The following is a 21240-nucleotide window of genomic DNA, read 5'->3' on the forward strand; positions in this document are numbered from 1 at the left end:
GATCATGAACCGTCAAATTCTCTTGCCATTTTTAATCAAATTAAACTCTAATGTGTATATAGGAAAGAATCAACGAAATGTACATGATTGTTAGTCATTTATAAATTTATAAATTAAAGTGAACATGTTTACTACTCATTGTTTCTGTTATAATGAATCATTTCTAGCTTAGCTTTCTACTTTTGCTTTTAAATTTGTGATGTTAAGGTCAAATGTCATATTCTAGTGGTGCAGTTCTAAAGAAGCTGAAATATGTCATTTGGACAGACGTGGAATTTCATTACGCATTTCTGCAGCTCTGGTGGAATGAGTTCTAACCACAGGAATACTGGTATTCCTCATGTCCTTCTACTCCCATGACCTAAAGCTCATGCAGTCTTTCTGAATATTGACTATATACAGAATAACCATTTAGAAGGAAGTCATATGTATTCTTGAAATCTGAACACTTGTATTTAAATTACAACAGGATTTTTTCCCCCATTTTTTAAATTTATGATTTATTTTTCTCTCCTCAATAAAAAGCAATGCAAAAGTTTACTTGGTAATGGCTTACATAGAATAAGCAAGCAATACTCATGGTCCTAATAAACAAAATGGATTCACATATGCATACAAACATATTTTGGACAAATTACAAAGCAATGTAATTATAGTGCTTCTCCATTAACACAATAATGCAGCTAATATCACTTAAATAGTAAAGTTACATATTCCTTTTGGGATATAATAAATAGGAATATTAAAAGGTTGTGTCAGGACAATATCCATATTTGAAATGCCTCTAATGTCAAATACTGTCTATTTGTTCAAAAGAAAGGTGAAAGCCAACATAAGTTTTGTTTTCAGTGCAATGATTTTGGGAAAAATAAAACAATAACTGTCCACTGTGTCCACTTTATGCTAGTCTGTTTCAAATATTTTAGTGTAGAGCAGGGAAATACAAACTTGCCTTACAAGAAAATACAATATGAAAATACATTAAATATTTTCCTGTCTTTTGTACTAAGACATTACAATAAATATGCTCAACTTCTTCTCAGCATTTCTGTTAAGAAACAAGCATAGACTGAACAACTAACATTCAGGTAACATTCAGGCGTCTTGGCAAACACTCAGATTTTTTGCAGAACATGAATGAAGAGCCGAAAAAACCACACAAGCAGCAACAACATGTGCTTACATGGCAGGCGTCACGTGATAAACATGAGTCAGTAACACTACTAAAGTCTTTTACATGAAACAAAGAAAGTTGTAGATTGATATTGGGTCTGTTGCTCTCTAGTCGTTATTTGCAAACTCCCCTGCCTCCCAGCGCAGAGCCATGGCACTTTTACGGCGGCCTCCAGAATAGGACTCAGGAAACTACAGAGGGAAATGGTTAAAGTGCATTTAGAGGGATTTAGTCCCAGTTTAATGTCCTTTAAACAATCAAGCAGTCATTAAAATAGACTTTTAATAGACACGTATATTCAAAATTTTCTATCTTTCTATACATTGCATGCTTTGTCATTTAACCTATTACAGAGGTTTCTAACCCTAGTCCCAGTGCCAGAACTAAACTATGAGTAGGGGATCTGAAAACATGGAGGGGTAAGAAATGTATGGCAGATCAGTAGAGCCACAGATTTGGTAGAGAATCAACAGGAGTGATGTTAATCAATGTATCTTTTATATCAGAAGCACTACATTAAGTTTTCACCTTGACTGTTTTTCCCCACTATAAAAACATAGAAAAAGTAGTGGGTTTAGTGGGGCATTGACCCACTGAATTACCCCATGGTTGGGCCTGTCCTGCTCTTTTTAGCTTAACCTCTTCCTAACTCTCCCACTTCAACTAAGGAAAGGCTTGTTATCTAGTTGATTCTTTGGATTCAGTGCGTTCCAGGAGGGAAAATGGGATACTTATAGACGAGGGTTGGGAACCATTAAGTTAGTAATACAGTTTACTTTAGTGTAACTTTAGAATTGCATGCCATTGCAATTACATTTTATTGCAACTACACACTTCAGAGTTTTTAGATTGAGTGGTACTTACTCTGTGATCACATGATAGGGTTGAACGATCCATCTTGTAAGTCTTCATGGGGGACGAGGGAGATGATTTACACTTTATTGGAATATCGTCTGAAAATTAGCAGAGAATGAATTAATGTAGCCAATTTTAATAATCTGTAAATCTATATAAACACAAAGTTTAGGGATGTTACATGAAATTAAAGTTGTATATTTTTTTCTCAGGGCAGAAAGATATACACACCTTGTTTGTCATATGAGCTGTCCAGAAGACTGGGGGAGCCCAAGAACTTCTCCTTAGTGTAAATACTGGCTCTTTGTCTTTTCAGTTCTTCCTCTCGTTGTTTTACCATCTTAATTTCTTCATCAACCAGAGAAAGGGTGCTCCTGGATCGCAGCTTGAAAAATGGATTGTTGAGGAAAGTTTTCTCTTGGGTCTCCACTGAAGAGTTCAGGTTAAACTCTGACGCACTTCGAATAATTAGGTTTGATGTTTCCAGTATGATTACACTGGGGGGATCCTCTGATCTCCAGTCAGCAGATTTGGATGTCACCAATTTTCCACCATGGCGTGGACTTTGATGGCAAGGTTCAGGCTCAAGGATAATAACATTGTTGGCTGGCAGTTCATGCTTCTGTGATCCTCTTGTTGGTGATGAGGTAATGATGAAAGATGGCATCTTGCTGCTGGAAGATAATCTGCAGTTGTCATCCTGATGCTCAAGCATCTTTCTCTTCTCATCCACTTCCCGACATAAATTTCCAGGGTTCAAGATGACTGGTCTTCCTTTTCCCTGCACGCAGTCACTTGAGTATGATTTGGACATTCCCTTTTCACGCCTTGGGTTTTCTTCTCGCTCAGCAGCAAAACGGATCTCCTTCTCAACGGGGGTCTCTGGGTCATCGTAAGGTGACCTGTAACTGGAATCATCCAGTCCAGAATCCTCTGAGCAGGGGCTGAACTGATTGTTGTGTGAGAAGTCTCTTCCAAGTGCCAAACTCTCAAGATCATGGTCCCTCTTGGGCCTGTCAATGTTGCGCACTGGTGTGTACATAAAGGTGTGACTGCCCTGGCAGGTACCGCTTTTGGTGACTGGCTGGTGTACCAGATTCTTTGTTTGCTCCTCCATCTGCAGCCACTGATTGCGAGCAACTCTGAAATCTACATGCTCTGTACTGACATTTTCACTCTTCATCTCTTGAATCACACAATAATCCTTTGGCACCTTCTTGTTTGGGTCTGACCTGATACAACTAGATGAATTATCCTTGTGGTTTACAGAATTTTTACCCAACTCTTCCTCATCCTCTGATATCTTGGACAAGCCATGGAACAGTGATGAGGGATTGTATGAGATGTCCTTTGTTGCCTGCACATAAGTTGAATCGCTCTCTGGTTGCTCTAGCACATCGTCTACAGGGATGATATCCTGCTCTACCTCTTCTTCCTTTGCATCTGAGTGGTTCTCCATGTTCTTTACTTCAGGCTTTTGAATAAAGAGTTCTTGTGCGCTCAGCTCAAGGCTGTCCAGGTAGGAGTCATCATCTTCCTTATTGATGGAGGATGAAAATATAGTCCTCCACTTTTCATCTGTTTCAGAATCAGATGATGCGGCTGCAATTTCCACACGGACACACTCCTCCAAGTCCTCAGGGTCATGAACGGAGTCCGTTGAGACGTCTGACATAACTTCCTCCCGAATGTACGATTCCAACATGGATTCGGCTGCATCATAGCCTAAGCCTTCTAAGATGGCCTCATGGGATTCTGTCTTCAGTGGGTCTAGTATGCCTCCATCTTCACTACTCTGTATTATAGACACAGTGTTTTTCAGCAGCTGTTCTTTGACTGAATCCTGTCTTTTCCGCGTGGTCTCATTTTCATACACACTCTCAGCACTAGATGGTGTATCTGAGGAAGTAATGGATTCATTGCGATTAAGCTCGTCATGATTGTCCTCCAGTACTAATGCTTCTTTTGGACAGGCCACATCTTCAAATTCATCAACATGTGTGTCTGTTGGAGGCAACTCTGCTAAGATGTCAACCACTACTTTTGCACTCAGAGATTCTAAAAGGTCATCATCATAGTAAGCTTGTTCATCTTCAGCGCACGTGTCCTTGTTCTCAGGTAACTCAGCCTCCTGGACTTCCATTTCACAGTCAATTATGTTTGCTGTGCTGGATTGCTCACTCGTCTCCATGGTTACTGTCTTGGCGAGGGACTTCAGCTCTGTTTCTGTCTGTTTCTGAGAGGGAAAGCAACCTTCGTTCACTTCTATGCCATCCACCTCTGGATGCCTTACAGCTCCCTACAGAAAATGGAAACAAGAAGACATAAATGTCAGCATCAATACAGAAACAAAGGTCCTTAATGCAAATGTCAGATCAGCGTGCCACAGGTTTCAATCCCTTGCAACAACATATAGTGAGTCTTAACTCCCTGAGGTTTTAGTGATTATTCAGGCTAGGTCCATTTAGGAATATCTGGGGCCCTTAGCAGCATCCTGTTTGTGGGGCTTCTCACCACCCCTGTCATTTCGAAATATAGAATAAAAAACAGAATGGAGAGAAAATATGGGGGCCCTACAACTGCTTTTATCTAGAAATGGCTCTGATTCATGCTTTAAGTGACAAAAAGTAAAAATCTTTATTAAGCAAACAGCAACACCTTTGCCTAACTGTTTACAAAGTGTTTTTCCTTCCCTTCTAGTTTTAGTCATGTGACAAAGATAAAGTTTGGTGTAACTCGTTAGCATCAAGAGTGGTATTTGTTTTATATAAGTTTGTTAAGCCAGGCACAAAATACATTAGTTGCAAGCATGCTTTTTGTTCAGCACACCAATACCTTACCTTTATCTGCTGCTATGGTACGATCACATCTTGACACCGCAAAAAGAAAATTTAATTTTGATCAGAGTGCAAAACACCTGCTCAAGCAGATGCATTCAATTTAAATGCTCCTCATTTTCCCTGTTAAAGACCCTCAAGCATGCATTCCCTGGATACCATTATTTCAAGAGTGTCAGACAATACTGAATAGGAAAGTGAAAAGTTGTTTGTTTACTATTGCAGTGAATCATTTCACAAAGTGGGCTGTGCTCAGGGTGGGAAAGCAAGAGCCTGACTGAATTAAATGGCTCCATTATGTAAGACTGCAGAAATGGGTTCCTCGCCCACGCGTGATGCACCAGTGTCCCTCCAGCTGATTAGCCATGGCCCCCATTAAGCTTGATAGTGGAAGTGCCTGGAGCCGAGCAGAGCAGAGCAGAACCCCGTGAGACAATGCCCCCATATTTTGCTGACAGCATGCCGACACATAGCACTCACAGCAAAAGCAGCAAGAGCCACTGCAGATTCTGACACATTTGCTGTGCTTTTGTCCAGAATCCCACTGAGACTGCAGGAATTACAGATTACAAACTGCCTGGTGGATCATTATTTATCTTGCTTTTTGTTATTGCTAACGTGCTGTGATACCCCTTTGATAATGGCGACATAGTGTGATTACTGCTTGACCAAACTAACACTGAGCTCATCTGTGCCTGCTGCCAAGTGTCAAAGTAATGTTCACTCTAATCCTAAAAGTCTTTCACACAAGCCATTCAAACAGCCACTGGAACAAAACATGGATCTACTGCTGAATAAACCCTCATACCCACTTTTTAGTGGTGTTTTAGTGCGTCATCATTACAGTCAGTAAAATGGTGATTAATTTGTTAAATATAAAAACATGTAAAGTATAAACAGATGAATAAAGATCTCAGAATCTATTTGCAATAATCAATGCTTAATCTGTTATCGCTGATCTTTGGTTCACAAGTATGAAACCTCTTAATACCAGAGCACATCAAAAATGAATCAAAAAGCCAAAAAGACTGCTGTAACAAAAGGGAAAAGATCAAATTGCTCTCCACATCAACTTCAGAAAATTTTCCCCAAATCAAGCCGGACAAAAGGCATGCATGATGAAAACAACAGACCGGAAAAGTGTTGAGTGCCATGGCAACAGCCCAGTAGGTATAACAGCTCAGCTGGTGAGCAAACGTCCATTCTCGCAACCTACTAGACTCAGCATTTGTGTCATAAAAATCAGTATCCAATAAATAATTCAGTGACAGCTGATTAGCATTGAGGACAGACAGAGAGAAACCGAGGTATTACTGAGCAGTATGTACCTACCACCAACTTCAGCCAGAACAGCCAGATGGAGATCATTTCTGTCCTGTCTCTGAGTAAGTTACTCTCCCTTTAACAACATCTACATGTACTCTGAGCCTCTGTGTCTACAGTTCGGGAGAACTGTACATGAAGGTATGGATTAGTGGTGGACTGATGTGAACCAAATTGCCAGATATGCCACTTTGATCAGGCCACTGTCGATGATGCTTATTGTAAGTATTGCCTCAAGCAGTGGCCCCATTGCAGACATCTATAAAAAGCTTTTATATAGTGAATAACTGATTGTACAACATGTATTGACTTTTTTAGCTTACTGTGGACCTCATGTTCACTTGTGCACTTTTACCCTGTTGTCAATAGGTGACGGTCAATATCGTCATTCCTTAAATGCAGAGTTAGCTTAGCCCAGTGCTGTTGTCCCTGGAAATCCATGTTTTTTTTAAGGTATGCCACTCTCTGTAAGCCTCCTTATGAGCTTCTGTCTTCTAGCAGGCTTAAGACATATTCACCTCATCCTTTTAACCAGCTGATCACACTGAACCTTCAAAATATCCCTCCGTCCCTCTTGGCAACAGAGAAGGTGCAGGTGCGGAGTATCGAAGGTAACTTGCTTATTAATTTCAAGGATATGTTTTTCACAAAGGCAACAATAACCTGTGAATCATAAGGAGGGCTGAAGTGAAAAGAGGCTTGGCAATGCGTGGGCTGGCCATTCATACCTCCAGCCAGCGGTCATGGTTCTCAAAAGCGTTGAGCCTTAAGGGACAGCTTGATTAGCCTCCCCTGTGACAAAAGTCATCACACGGCAGGAGTGCTCACAAGTTTCTCAAGAGAACAAGCAGGCAAGAATAGCTGTGAGGAGGCAGTGCACCCGGCATGTATGCTCACATTAAGAGGCTCTCATGACATTTATGACACTGAAACTAAATGCTTTTGATTATCATTTGGAATCACATTTAGAAAACAACAGACCTGCTTCTACCTGGTTGCCAATAAAAATGATGCTTTCAACTATTACAGTGGTGGCCAACGTTCAGTGCTCTGAGTGGAAAATATTTCTCATTCCTGTGAAGCTTTGAGGGCTGGTGCTCTAGTGCACCCCTGTCTGCCAATTTAATGAAGGAGCAGAGCTCTTCATCAGTAATCAGTAGCAGTGAGTGCCCATCCACTCTGACTGCTCTCCCCCTGGACTATAAAGCCTCTGCACACACTTGCTGAGGAAGGAATATGTGGCTAGGCTTCTGTCAGTATATCAAATCTGCCGATTGCCATTTTCACACGTTTGAGACAAGAAACAGGAAACAAACAGTGTTATTGTGTTTTCTCCACAATATTCAATTTCACTTGTGCGCTATTAAGGAATGTCATTATGCTGTTGGATGCAAAAGAATCAGTAGCATCTCGAATATACATTGAAAACACAGCCCCAAATCTGAATTTAAAAGTTCAAAGGTACAGAGGAAAAACCAAGACAAGGTAAGTGACCTTAACTGAACCTCTTTTTCTTAAGTCTTACATATATGATGCAAGAGGATGAAATAACCCATTCAGAATTCAGTTCAACTTTAATTAATGCTCATTTGTCCAAATGTATTTGTGTTCTTGCCTTTGACTTTGACTAATGAAATGAGAAATGGAAAAACCCAGATTTAAATAAAACCTCAGTTAGAGTTCAGTTCTCAAAGTAACATCACAGCAAAAATGACATGCACAATAATGGTAATTACAAGCTTAATAAAAAATCATTTCACCAACAACAAGTGCTTTGCGGTTTGACTCCCCACAATAACCATTAACCTTCCAAAAGTGGACGCAATACCAGCAGTCAGTATCAGCAGCACTGGAAAGCTCAACACCATGCACAGGAACAAAATGTACCAGTCACAACAAAATGCACTGGTCACTTTATCAGTTACCTGTAGTTGCAAAGTAAAACAGCTTATTCAGAAGTTGCCTGTAAGTGTGGCCGTGTTTGTCCTACCTTGTGCTATGGCAGCAGCAGAGTGCTGTGCTGGTGCTCTTCCCCGAAGCCACAGAGACTGCAAATCTCACTGAATGTGCGTGAAGCAGCCAATAGCTGAGCAGTCTGCCTCTACACTCACACACATACACACAAATATTCTCACAGGATGTCTTTAAAAGCTGTCAGTGCTGACTACAGATATGTACTTCCGATTGACATCATCAATCAAATAATCAAATACAACCCCAATTCCAATGAAGTTGGGACGTTGTGTAAAACAGAAATAAAAACAGAATATGATGATTTGCAAATCCTTTTCAACCTATATTCAATTGAATACACTACAAAGACAAGATATTTAATGTTCAAATGGATAAACTTTAATGTTTTTTGCAAATATTCACTCATTTTGAATTTGATGCCTGCAACACGTATCAAAGAAGTTGGGACAGGGGCATGTTTACCACTGTGTTACATCACCTTTCCTTTTAACAACACTCAATAAGCATTTGGGAACTGAGCACACTAATTTTTGAAGCTTTGTAGGTGCAATTCTTTCCCATTATTGCTTGATGTACTTGCAAACTTCATTTGCTCACCAGTCCGGGGTCCCCGTTGTTGTATTTTGCGCTTCATAATGCGCCACACAGCTACGCTGTTGTAACACGTGCAGAATGTGGCTTGGCATTGTCTTGCTGAAATAAGCAGGGACGTCCCTGAAAAAGACGTTGCTTGGATGGCAGCATATGTTGCTCCAAAGCCTGTATGTACTTTTCAGCATTAATGGTGAAGAATTTGAAATGTGGACTCGTCAGACCACAGGACACTTTTCCACTTTGTGTCAGTCCATCTCAGATGAGCTCAGGCCTAGAGAAGCTGTTGTTGATATATGGCTTTCACTTTGCATGGCAGGGTTTTAACTTGCACTTGTAGATGGAGCGACGAACTGTGTTCACTGACAGTGGTTTTCTGAAGTGTTCCTGAGCCCATGTGGTAATATCCGTTACAGAATGATGTCGGTTTTTAATGTAGTGCCGCCTGTGGGATCGAAGGTCACGGGCATTCAATGTTGGTTTTCTGCCTTGCTGCTTACTTGCAGAGATTTCTCCAGATTCTCCAGATTATCTTTTGATGGTATTATGGACTGTAGATGATGAAATCCCTAAATTCCTTGCAATTGCACGTAGAGAAACGTTGTTCTTAAATTTGCTCACGCAGTTGTTCACAAAGTGGTGAACCTCGCCCCATCCTTTGCTTTTGAACGACTGAGCCTTTCAGGGACGCTCCCTTTATACCCAATCATGACACTCACCTGTTTCCAATGAACCTGTTCACCTGTGGAATGTTCCAAACAGGTGTTTTTTGAGCATTCCTCAACTTTCCCAGTCTTTTGTTGCCCCTGTCCCAACGTCTTTGGAATGTGTTGCAGGCATCAAATTCAAAATGAGTGAATATTTGCAAAAAACAATAAAGTTTATCCATTTGCACATTAAATATCTTGTCTTTGTAGTGTATTCAATTGAATATAGGTCGAAAAGGATTTGCAAATCATCATATTCTGTTTTTATTTATGTTGTACACAATGTCCCAACTTCATTGGAATTGGGGTTGTATGTGATTACAGTCTTTCTGGTCTATTTTGACATCTGTCACATTTCTGAACAATGAATTGGTGTTGGTGTAACAGCCCTCTCTAAAATCTGTAAGAAAGTGGTAAATGGATAGCACCACTCCAAAAATGTATCTCTGAATGTAGGAACTGATGGCAAGGAAGTTATACAGATACAGGTAAGACTTTTCCTTCATTAAACACACTTACGGCATTTGGCAGACACTGTTATCCAGAGCGACTTACCATTTGACCATTTTACACAGATAGGCGAATGTAATGTTAGGAGTCTTGCCCAAGGACTCTTATTGGTATAGTGTAGGGTGCTCAACCAGATGGGGAATGAAACCCCAGTCTACAACTTAGAAGGCAGAGGTGTTACCCACTATACTATACCCACCACCCAAACACAGATGTTGCAGTTCTTTGGCAAGTAAAAAAGGTCCACAATTCTACTAACTAATATTAGTTTACATTTTAATGAAACAGATAACTGAGGACTACATTCTTAAAAATTAGGTTCTTCAAAGGTTCTTCAGTAAAGAAAATTGATGTATATAGAACCATGAGCACTGAAATAACCCTTTGCATGATTAAAGGGTTCAATGTATTGTGAAAGGGTTCTTCAGAATGTGTGTAGATAGTTCTATATAGAACCTTTTCGAAGAGGGTTATATATAGCACCAAAAAAGGTTATTCTGTTGCTAAGACGTCAAGATCGTAACAATAACAGATCCCTTGTTGGTGTTACATAGAACCCTTTTCAAAAAGGTTCTATATAGAACCATCTACAGCACATTCTCCATAAATCTAAAGGACCCTTTCATGATGCAAAGAACCATTTAATCATGCAAAAGGTTCTTTTCTTTATGGTTTCACATAGAATCATTGTCTTTACTAAAGAAGCCTTGGAGAACCATCTTTTTCAAGTGTGTAGCTGAGAGAATAAATTGAGATTTATAGTGTTCCAGATCATGAGATTTTTAGTACTGTGCTAAGACAGAGACCTTCATTTCTTTCATTTCAAAACAGCCATTGAGTATGTTATTCATTTTAGGGGATATTTATGAGGAGGTTAGATAATAGATAATCTGCTTGCATAAGGAAGAGGAAACTCAGTTGACAATTAGTGAATAAACATTTCTGAGTTTCTGAAACTAGAGATTAAAAAACTATTTAAAGATGTAGAAGAAATGGGACTCCTAACAACCAAACAAGACCTGGTAGACCACCAAAACTGATATCATCAGACAAACAGCACTTGAAGCTTTCAACTTTGAGGGAGAGGGAAAAAAAAGCTCCACTCTTGTTGCAAATATAAAAAAGGTGTTTCTGTTCATCCGTCCACTGAGAGAAGACAACTCTATGGGTCTGAAAGGATGTGTAGCTGACAAGAAGCCATTACTGAGAAAATAAAATAGAGAAAAGAATAAGAAATTTTGCAAATAAAACAAAGAAGCTGCTGGTGTTTTTAGAACAATGTACTGACCACCCCAGAAACCAGGCCTCAACATCACAAAATGTGTTTGAGAATATTTAGATCATGAGGAGCAGAAAATGCAACCAACTTCTAAGACTGAACTTTAGAGGTGTGGAAAAATATTCCTACAGATTTCTTTGGAAAACTGACAGTAAGTCTGCTGAAAAGAATGGATGCTATAATAAACTAAACACTAGATACTGAAAAAAATGCTATTTACTTTGTGAGGCTTCTGTGTAATTTTCTATTAAATAAATCTGCTTTTTTTCCTGAAGCTGGAAAATGAACAGCTTGTACTTAATGGTTGGTTCTACTGGAACTTTTGCACAGTACTGTGGATTTAGAAATTATGTCAGTGAATGCCTGCTGCCTATTTCAGGTTCTTCCCTCAGGCAGGTGCTTCAGCCTAATGAGGGATGAGGCAACCCAACTCTGGAGAAGTTTCTGGCTCATGCTATAATACTTATAAACAATTATTACGCGTAAGCTTAGCTCTGTTACTTGACACACTGTTTTTATACTCTAGACCTTACCCAAATACCTTTTGTGAACACTTTTTTACTTAAAAATGTGTGGATGTGTAAATGTTTGCTGGAATGGATGTTTGGATATGTGGTTAAGTGGAAAATAACTATTGTTAGTTCTGTATGTTGTGAGCTAGTATGCAACCAAAGACAAATTCCTTCATTGTACACACTTGCTTGGCCAATAAAGCCTGATTCTGATTCTGTGTTGTGAACAAAATCAAAAGCAGTCATAATCAGATTTATGGCTTTGATAAAATAGAATTCTGTGATTACACAGATAGAATTGAGTTAATTTATGTATAAGTACAAATTTGCCATTACATTTTAGATGTCATACATAAAATAATCCTAATGTTTTTGTCAAGGAAAGACCAACGGTCACTTTCCTCTTCATTTATCACTCACTGTGCAAGAAATATTTGAGCCATTCCAGGTTTCCAGTTCTCATTAATGACTGTAAAGATGATCCTACTATTGGTCTACAGTACAACACATGATGTTTACAAAAAATCATAGGACAAGCTTATTGTAAGTTTTTCAGGTTCTTACTGGTCTGTACACAAACTTACAGTGTGAATTTGTCCTATTCCAACTTGTGCCTCTCAGGAACTTTTGTGAATCTGATTATCTAATAATAAAAAGATTTGTGTGTTTGTAGGAATGAGTCAGTTTGCATCTGCAGTACACATATCAGGAACTACAGGCAGGCAATTCAGTATATGAATACAATTTAAGGCTTTATGGATTTGTTCATGTATTTATTATTTCTGAATGTTAGCGCAAAGCAAATGTCTTTGGGGTTTATAGTAGGAGTACCTATTGTATTCCATAAGGCAGATACTTGATAATATGATAATATGACAATATGGGCATCCAAACTGTTTTCTACGAAACTAAAGAAGAACACTGCCCTCTTAGCATGCTTTGATTTATGTCATATTCAGCATTAATCCTCAGAGGTGCATGTAAAGCTCAGATCCAGCAGTCTAAACATAGAAGAAAATTGTTACTGTGAAGATTTTTTTTCTCAAACATTTGCATGAATCATAGTACTTTCACAAAGAACGTTTACACTCCAGGGATTTTTATAATTATCATTCTTATAAGCAACAAACAGGAGTCTTTTTTTCAAAACGATCCCATAAGGCACTTCAGATTGCAAAAGCATTAAAAAGTTGCATTTCACATACTCCTAAAAAGTATAACGTTTTTGGCATCACAAAACCATCTGCTCTCCGTTTTTCTTTTGCTTCTGAATTTCCATGAGAAATTTTCGCATTAATATTTCATCTCATCAAGTCTCAGTTCTAGTGTAGAGGAAACATGATTCATAGATCCGTTCTTTCTCATCTCGGCTTCATCAAATATGTGAGCTTGGGATCTTGCTGTGTGGAAGCTGCACATGTTTTCCTAGCTGAGGCACTTTGGTTCTCCAGACTGTGGACACAAGGAAGAGCAGTTCAGTATCACCTAGACATAATGTACAGAGTCATCACTTGTTTGTGGTGCTGCTCGATGGGGTCTTTATTCAGCACATGGCGTAAGCTCTCAAAGTGAAATTATGGGGTTGGGTAAAAACAATAGATACATGAGGCCTTGTACATTTCTGCAGTCATTTTCTTACGTAATGCAAGGCTAAGATTATATAACTGCCTCTCAAGCAGATGTTATGAAATGCCTCTCGAAACAGCCACTGTGCCTTAAAAGCGACCAAGGACAAACTGTTCAATTACGGCTGATGGACAGCAAAAGCCAGTGCGATGCTGTCTATTATTCCTCAGCACAGGAAACAGACTTGTCTTTACACGCTAACTGGTGCACATCATGTCTATGGGAGAGAAAAGTCACAAAAGGCTGTGACTCAGGATAATAGCCAAAATGCTTTGGACCCTGAAATATAAATAGACGTGATGGATCAGTTTGTCCAAAACCGATGAAGAACACCTCTGAAACTGCTGTGGTGATGTCTCTCAATTAAGTAATAGATTTTAAAAACACTGAAAACATTTATTAGGTGGAAATGACTTGTTAGTTAAGTCAAACATTTCGGATGTCAAAGTTATGTGAAGGTAAATAATAAGAACGTCAGGGTTAATTGTTCAGAACAGGTATTTATTAGTAAAATAGGAACAGACAACAATGACAGTTATATTAACAAGTAAGAAAGGTGCATGTATTTACACAAAAATAAGGTACTGCATAGGGCATTTAAGGCTCTCTGACATGCATAAGACATATTCATATGAAGCTGATATAATTGTTTTGACCACTGAGTGGGGCTAAAGCTCCTATCAGGAAGTACCAGGCTTTCAAATAAGATGAGGTCAGTATTAGTAGACCTGCTGAAACATACACCATCTCTCTGTAAACTAGGGTCTAATCTCCGAGGCTGTTTCTCACAAACCAGATTGCTCAATCAGTTGGACAGGTTTAGACAGCGCTCAACACTGGCCATAATTCATTCAACCTTTATTTAGACTCAGAAATATAATGCCGAGCTGTGCTTTCTCTTACTGAACATATTTGGCTTTTGACTTACTGATCCTCCTTTGGTAGTTCCTGATAGAGGCTTTAGAGTTCAGGTCTTAATCTGATTAGCGAGTGCAGTGAAATTTCCGAAGGGGTAATTCAGTTACATAATTCAATTGTTTAGATGTAAACAAAGTCATTTTGAGTAGTTTGATGTGAAACAGAGTGCTATAGAGAAACTTAACTGCTTTGATGTTTTGCAGTGGTGGTGATAGGAACCAAGGGTTGTCATGTCTTGCGCAAATATAGCCAATTTGCCATGTATTATCCAAAATGACCAGTGATTCTACACGTCTTCTGAGTTTTTATATGTTTTGTTAATGAGGACGGTAAAATAGGGCTAAATTAAAAATATATATATTTTTTTTCTTTGGGGACTAATTTGCCTAAACACACCCTGCATGTATTTGTCTGCTATGAATGGATTAAAAAATTAGACCATTCTCATCTCAAAATTTTTCTAAATTAGTGTCTTAGGAATCAGGCAGTGTATTCATAACCATTTTACATCAAGCCACTCATAATGAGTTTGTTTACATCTTAATAATTTCATTATGAAGTAAAAATAGAAACAAAAAGTGAAAATCCATTTTAAATAGGTTACAATAGAAAATATGCATGCTATTAGTTGTCATGCTGCCTTTTTGTTCTTCTAATGATACCTGAGGCACTTGGGTCATCTGCTCCATGTGTGTCCTTATTTGTCCTCCTGGACTGAATATGCTAGGCCTGATCTCTGAGCGGTGGATATTGTCACTCCTGGGCTGGAAGATCTTGCTGTGGTACCCGTGCGGATGATATGACAGTGGTTCCTCATCGTGTTCTTCTCCATCACTGCCAATAACCACCAGTTCAGCCTGCATCTTCTCCTCTTCCTCATCTGACTCCGCATTCTGATAACCTATAAAAATCATAGTGATAGGCTCACTACAGTCCAGCTCAGCCGGGATGGAGTTGAAGTCCACTTTTGAGTAAATAGGAGAGGTTCTTTCATATTCTAACTCTGAATTGGATTCTGGAGTGAAATTTTGCTGTTCCTCAGGTTCCTGGATGAGCTCTTGTTTGTTTAAGTGCTCACCACCACATCCTTTGGTGAGATTAGCTTCCTGTCTGTTTATAGAACTGTGGTTATTGTGAAGATATTGTCTGGAATCTGGAATGTAAAAGGGTGAGAACTTGGCATCTGCTTGACCTTGAGCATCTTGTTTCATGCAGTTTTCAGGCTGTAATGGGCTGGGAGTCTTGCTAACCTTGTGGAAACCATTGTGAGCTGGGCTTATCACACCTCGTTCCCCTTTTCTAGGAGTACAGGGCCTGCTGTATGGACTGGAAAACACAGGCTCATGGTACTCCACATCGCTTGAAGCCTTCTTCTGTGTTGCTTTTCTTAGAAGCTCCTCCACCTCCAGAGGACTCAGTGCATCTAAACTATCATCAGACACCTTTCCAGCAGACTGTACAGCAAAAACACTTTTTCTGCCATCATCGTAGACTTTGATGCCTTTCTGCTGGAACTCCTGTGGGGCGACCGTGGCAGAGGAAAGAACCTGACTCTTTCCTGTGCGCAGGTCTTTTTCCACACTAATCTCCATAGCATACATTGCTGAAGAAAAAAGAGGAGGAGCAAGCATGAGCCAGGTAGGATTTCTTTAATTTTACTTCTTATTGCATAGTTTTTTACACTACAGTACATATATAGCCAAAAACTCCTTAAAACCTTTCAATGAATTTTCTTTAAAGAAATATTTTTGTAAAAGAGATGTGTGAATGTAAAGGAGCAAAGCATCTCATGGACCTGGCTTGTAACTTACTCACTCATTCATTCACTCACACTCACTTTATAAGTCACATTTAGCAGGCTGGAATTTCTCCACAAGGGGCACTATTAGCATTCAGAAAGTTTTTAGTACTTTGCATTAATGACACTGTGTCTTTGTTTAAAGTTCTACATTATACCAAGTGCAGGGTTTTACAAGAATCACATATGTGAAGAAGCATTTAGGAACCTTTATTTTTATTTTCAGCATATCACCATATTAAAGTTTGATTTACAGTATGCATAGTAATGAATCATACCCTTTTTCTCTTGTTCGGTATCCGGCTCTTGTACTGGAGTGTTAATTCTTCTCAGAAGGGTTGGGGTATATGACTTAGGAATATCAGGTATTGCAGAATAAATGTACTGAATTGGCTCTGTAACAGATATTGTATGAATCCAATATTGTTATGAAAAGGGTATGGAAGTTGATATCATGTTTTATGCAAAACACACAAAAAGATTGTTTACCTGGTTGGACAGCACCATTGACTGCCTGTGTAGAAATACAGTGGGTCGATATCAAAACATGAAATTATGGGAAGATACACCCCAAAGTGCCCGTACCACACCACATCAAGCTTACTGTCTTCTGTCAGTTCTAACAACCAAAAGACTGCCAGGAGTTGCATCATGATGTCAAAACAGAACCATTCCACTCTCTTCCATGTTTACATGCCATGACTCATAACTCCGACCCATCAGCTGTTGGAGCAGATTAGTCTAGAAAACTGCAAGAGTTAATGTGCCCACACACAGTCGAATGATTAACCCAGCAATACCTTTATAATGTCCTCTGCAGTCTTCTCCACCTCCTTCAGCCGCTTCAGAATGAGCTCTTCATTCTCTGAAATATTCATCTCCTGTGTCTCAAGAGCGCTGATCTCACTTTCTATTCTGCAGAACAGATACAAAAAACACAATGAAGTGACAGCACACCCTGGAGATCACATCCAACAGCTTTTCAAACACCCACTCAAGCCTGATCACACAGAGGATTTTTATGAACATGTGTTGTGGAGTAAAAATCATAGGAATTATTATAACGATATCACCCTAAACTTGAATTATTTCTCATTTTCATTGTTTTTTTTTATTGTATGAATGAAGATAATCCATGATTAATAATAATAATAATAATAATAATAATAATAATAATGATAATAAACCTTGTTTACATAGCACATAAAATGGTACTACCTTTCAAAGTACTTTACAATGAATGATTAAAAACAACAGGGGAAAGAAACAAAATATAGACAATAAATAAAACACAAAATAAGCAAATGAAGTAAAATGCAATTAAAATAAAAGAAAAAAAATACAACAACTAAAGTAATGGAAAAATGAAGTGGCAGTAAATGGAAGGAACACAACTACTGGATAATTTGTTTGGTTTTCATTTTTGACAACTGCCTTCACTTTGTGTCAAATTGTGATGATTATTAAACAAGTAGAAATGGTCCAAAATAACTTGAAACAAATAATTGCTACACTTCCTTTAAAAAAGAACGTTTTATCTTTATGTAATACACACACACAAACACACACACACACACACACACACACACACACACGCACGCACACACACAGACACAATATATGTATACTGCTGTAAAAACAAAATATTATACCTCCACTAACTTTACAGCAGAAGGAGCAAAATACTTTTACTATACTTTTATTACCATTTCCTATGGTGTATTTATCATGTAGTGTGCACACAATGTAAAGGGCAACAGGCATTTACAAATTAACCTAATTAGCCTAAGTCTAAGTCTGAGACCACGTTGAAAATGATAGTTTTCATGTAATAATTTCTTTACGTTTTCCAGAATGTTGAAAAACTAGTCAGTCCATTCTAAATTAAGCAGGCAGCTAGCGGAATGATGCTAAAACGGCTGTAATATGGTTGTTTTCTGTTGCATGTTTATTTGTTGTAGCTGTAGAAAATTGTGAAATTATCTAGGGGTGTTGCTAATTAATTGTTGCCAATCCTCATCCGCTGTCTAACTCTCTTCTTCTCACATTACTCAACCAGTCTGGGAAAGTGATGGGAAACCTTCATGTTTAAACACACATGTAGTCAATCAAGACATGACACAACATCATAGGACACACTTGGAGAACAGTGCTAAGTATCTGATATGAGACATAACAGATGTTCTCGCATCAAGTCCTGGCGTGAAACTAGGATTGAAGCAACAGCATGTAATCTTCTCAGACAACTGCACGTAAGCTAGCTTCGTGATGATTTTGTTCTCCAGGTTTATGTGTAAAGTAATGTTAGGATTTAGGTATTTGTGCCTTGATTTCTAAATCTGTATAGCCATCTCTTCTGTAACAAGTGAAATAACATGAACTAATATGACAATTTCTTCATTTCTGTGATAAAAATTGTTTTGCTAGCACTGAGATGATTTGCTATTCCACAAAAATAAGCCATCTACTGGATTGATCATAGACAGCTTAACAGCTTGTTTTTCTGTGCTGTGATTGAGGGCATGGCTTTGATCCTTAGTATCAGGAGCATCGGGGAAAGTTGATGGGTAGCATTCTCCTGGTGACAGGAAAAATTTTCTTCAGATTGCTTTTCATCCGTTTAATCGCACTTCACTTAAACTGCAGCAATCAAAACTCTTACAATTCACTGCACTGTGTTCACAAGGCTACGATTCTTTCCCTTTACTCTCTATCAGAGCAGGCAGAACCAAGATATCAAGCAGTCTGACTGTGCCGTGGTGACTTGAAGTCTTAAGTGCCTAGATGCTTTCAAATGGTCTGTAATGACATCCTTAACTGGCTAAATGTAGTGAAGTTCCTAATGCTGTGACCTCAACTCTCACACCCATGCAAACTTTTTGCAGTGATAGATCTACTCTTCGTGGAAGTGTGGTTAAAGTTAAACACAATTTACTTGATTAATCTGTGTTTTATTAGTGTTAGTCGTCCGTCAGTTGTAAGCCATTCTGCGTAACTGATTTGTTTGTCCAGACAGAGGTAAGCATAAGTAGAGTAAGTAGACACATTATGTAACGCCATGCAGCCTGGCTGGGTAACCACCATTTGACACTTAAAGCTCATCACAGGGGTTAAACAAGAGTAATCCTACCAGTCGTCTTCCTCTCACGGCTCTGAGTGAGAGGGGTAAGCTTGTAGGTTACATGCTGTGATGTCCACATATGCTGAAATGGCTGAAATAGCGAAAGCAGTGAAACAAAAACAGAGACATCGATCCACTTGTCTAGAGTACCTGTCAATATCACTCTGTAGGAGCTCAGCCCGTTGTTGTTCCTCCTGAGCTTGTACTCTCATAGCGTGTTCTTCCTCATCATTCTGGCCACATAAACCATCCATGAGCCATTGTTCCCGCAGAGCCTTTTTCTATTCAGACAGCAGAGGGTGTAGATCAGTTTCCAAAAGCTATTTCTTATCTCAAGACTCAAAATGCACCTCAAATATGTTGCACACTCTTCAAAATGAAGATTCCACGAAGGGATTTTTTTTGCCTGACACCATAAAAGAACCACTTTTTTAATTCCCTAAAGACTCTTTCACTGGATGGTTCTTAAGAGAACCGTGTTTGTCCATGAGGTGTGTAAGTGTGACAAACCCAGGAAGAACCCTTAAATTTGTGCAGAACCTTTATATGACGTGAAGCTTCTTTAATTCTTTAAAAGGTTATTCAGAGTCACAAAGCTCTTTTTAAAGCATGGTTCTTTAGCAAAGCAAAGTGGTTCTTCCATGGCATCGCTTAGAGAATCCAGATATATAGAAGACAGATATACCTTCAGATACTGAAGTTTTAACTTGACCTCTTCAATTTCTCTCCTTTTCTTTGCGATGTCCTCTTGTATTCTTCTCTTTTCCTGTTTAAATGCATTGAATTGTTAAAAGCACACTAGACATCCAGTTCCTGAAAATAAGTAGTCATGTGAAGTTACACTCCATAAAAAGTTTAGACTTTTACTTTGAGATAAAATATATCAAGTCTTCTTTTTCAGCATTGTGGATAGATAAAGGTGACACAATTTAACAAGTGACACCTACAATTAACATCTTGTCATTCTTTATATAAATGAAATCAATACAGTGATGAAGTTTTCTTATGTGGAAGAAGTCTGCACACCACTACATATATCACTACTTTAGATGTGTCAAATTGAAATCAGGTGCACCCAATCAGGTGCTAGTAATTAGAATATCTTGCAAGAATGTTTTGGAGGGCTGAACTTGTCTTATTTAAGCCTCTAGATATCTGGTCTGGTTTGCTTTCCATAATTGGAGTGTGTGATATTATCATGACTAGATCAAAAGAGACCTTCAGAAAGAAAGTTGTAGATGTCTGTGGTTTTAGGAAGGGATTTAAGAAGATATCCACATGATTGGAAATCAATCATTCCACTGTCCAGAAAATTGTCTATAAGTGGAGAAGATTTAAAACCACTGCTATCTTGTCCAGGTAATGCTGGCCTAGGACATTTAGCCCAAAAGCAGACCATAAGATGTTAAATGAGGCACCAAAAATTTCATCACATGATCTAAATGTAACTCTTTCCAGTGTTGATGTCAAAGTGCAAGCATCTACCATTAGAAAGAGACTGCAAAAACCTACATGGGAGGTGCGCCAGCAGGAAGCCTTTCCTGTCTAAAAAGAACATTTTTGGGCGAAAATATGTTTTAAAGACGCACAGGATGGAGAGGTACATGTAAGGCACTATAAGGCAAAATAGTCCCCTAATTCAGATTTACCGCTATTTTGCCATCATTTATCAACATTACATATAAAAACTCAGGAGTCACTTGTAGATTCACTGGTGATTTTTCATAAATAAAGTGGCTTTATTTGCATTGTAGACATTGTGACTCCTGGTTCCTATCATTACCACTGTAAAGAATGTTTCTCTACAATGCAGCATTTCACATCAAACCACTCTCAAATCAAGTCAAGTCAAGAGGCTTTTATTGTCATTCCATCTATGTACAAGTACACAGTGGAGTGAAATTACGTTCCACCAGGAACAACACGGAGCAACAAGGAACAAAAAGTACAAAGTGCAAATGTGAAGACATAGTGTGCAAACAAAAAATTAAACTAGAAACAATAAATACGATGAA

General features: G+C 38.6%; 1 protein-coding gene across 1 annotated transcript in view; it reads right to left on the reverse strand.

Moving 5' to 3' along the window:
- Positions 1-481: 481 nt before the first annotated feature.
- Positions 482-21240, reverse strand: part of palmdb (palmdelphin b) — a 38247-nt gene continuing 17488 nt past the window's right edge. The window contains exons 3-11 of the mRNA XM_037537062.1: positions 19911-19991; positions 19376-19506; positions 16905-17019; positions 16594-16618; positions 16383-16499; positions 14969-15909; positions 2261-4328; positions 2039-2127; positions 482-1365 (exon numbers count right to left, since the gene is read on the reverse strand). Coding sequence (XP_037392959.1) covers positions 1282-1365; positions 2039-2127; positions 2261-4328; positions 14969-15909; positions 16383-16499; positions 16594-16618; positions 16905-17019; positions 19376-19506; positions 19911-19991 — 3651 coding nt within the window. The 3' untranslated portion in view covers positions 482-1281. The remainder of the gene's footprint in view (positions 1366-2038; positions 2128-2260; positions 4329-14968; positions 15910-16382; positions 16500-16593; positions 16619-16904; positions 17020-19375; positions 19507-19910; positions 19992-21240) is intronic.

The sequence above is a fragment of the Pygocentrus nattereri genome, chromosome 3 (assembly GCF_015220715.1).
Source record: "Pygocentrus nattereri isolate fPygNat1 chromosome 3, fPygNat1.pri, whole genome shotgun sequence".
Classification (NCBI taxonomy): domain Eukaryota; kingdom Metazoa; phylum Chordata; class Actinopteri; order Characiformes; family Serrasalmidae; genus Pygocentrus; species Pygocentrus nattereri.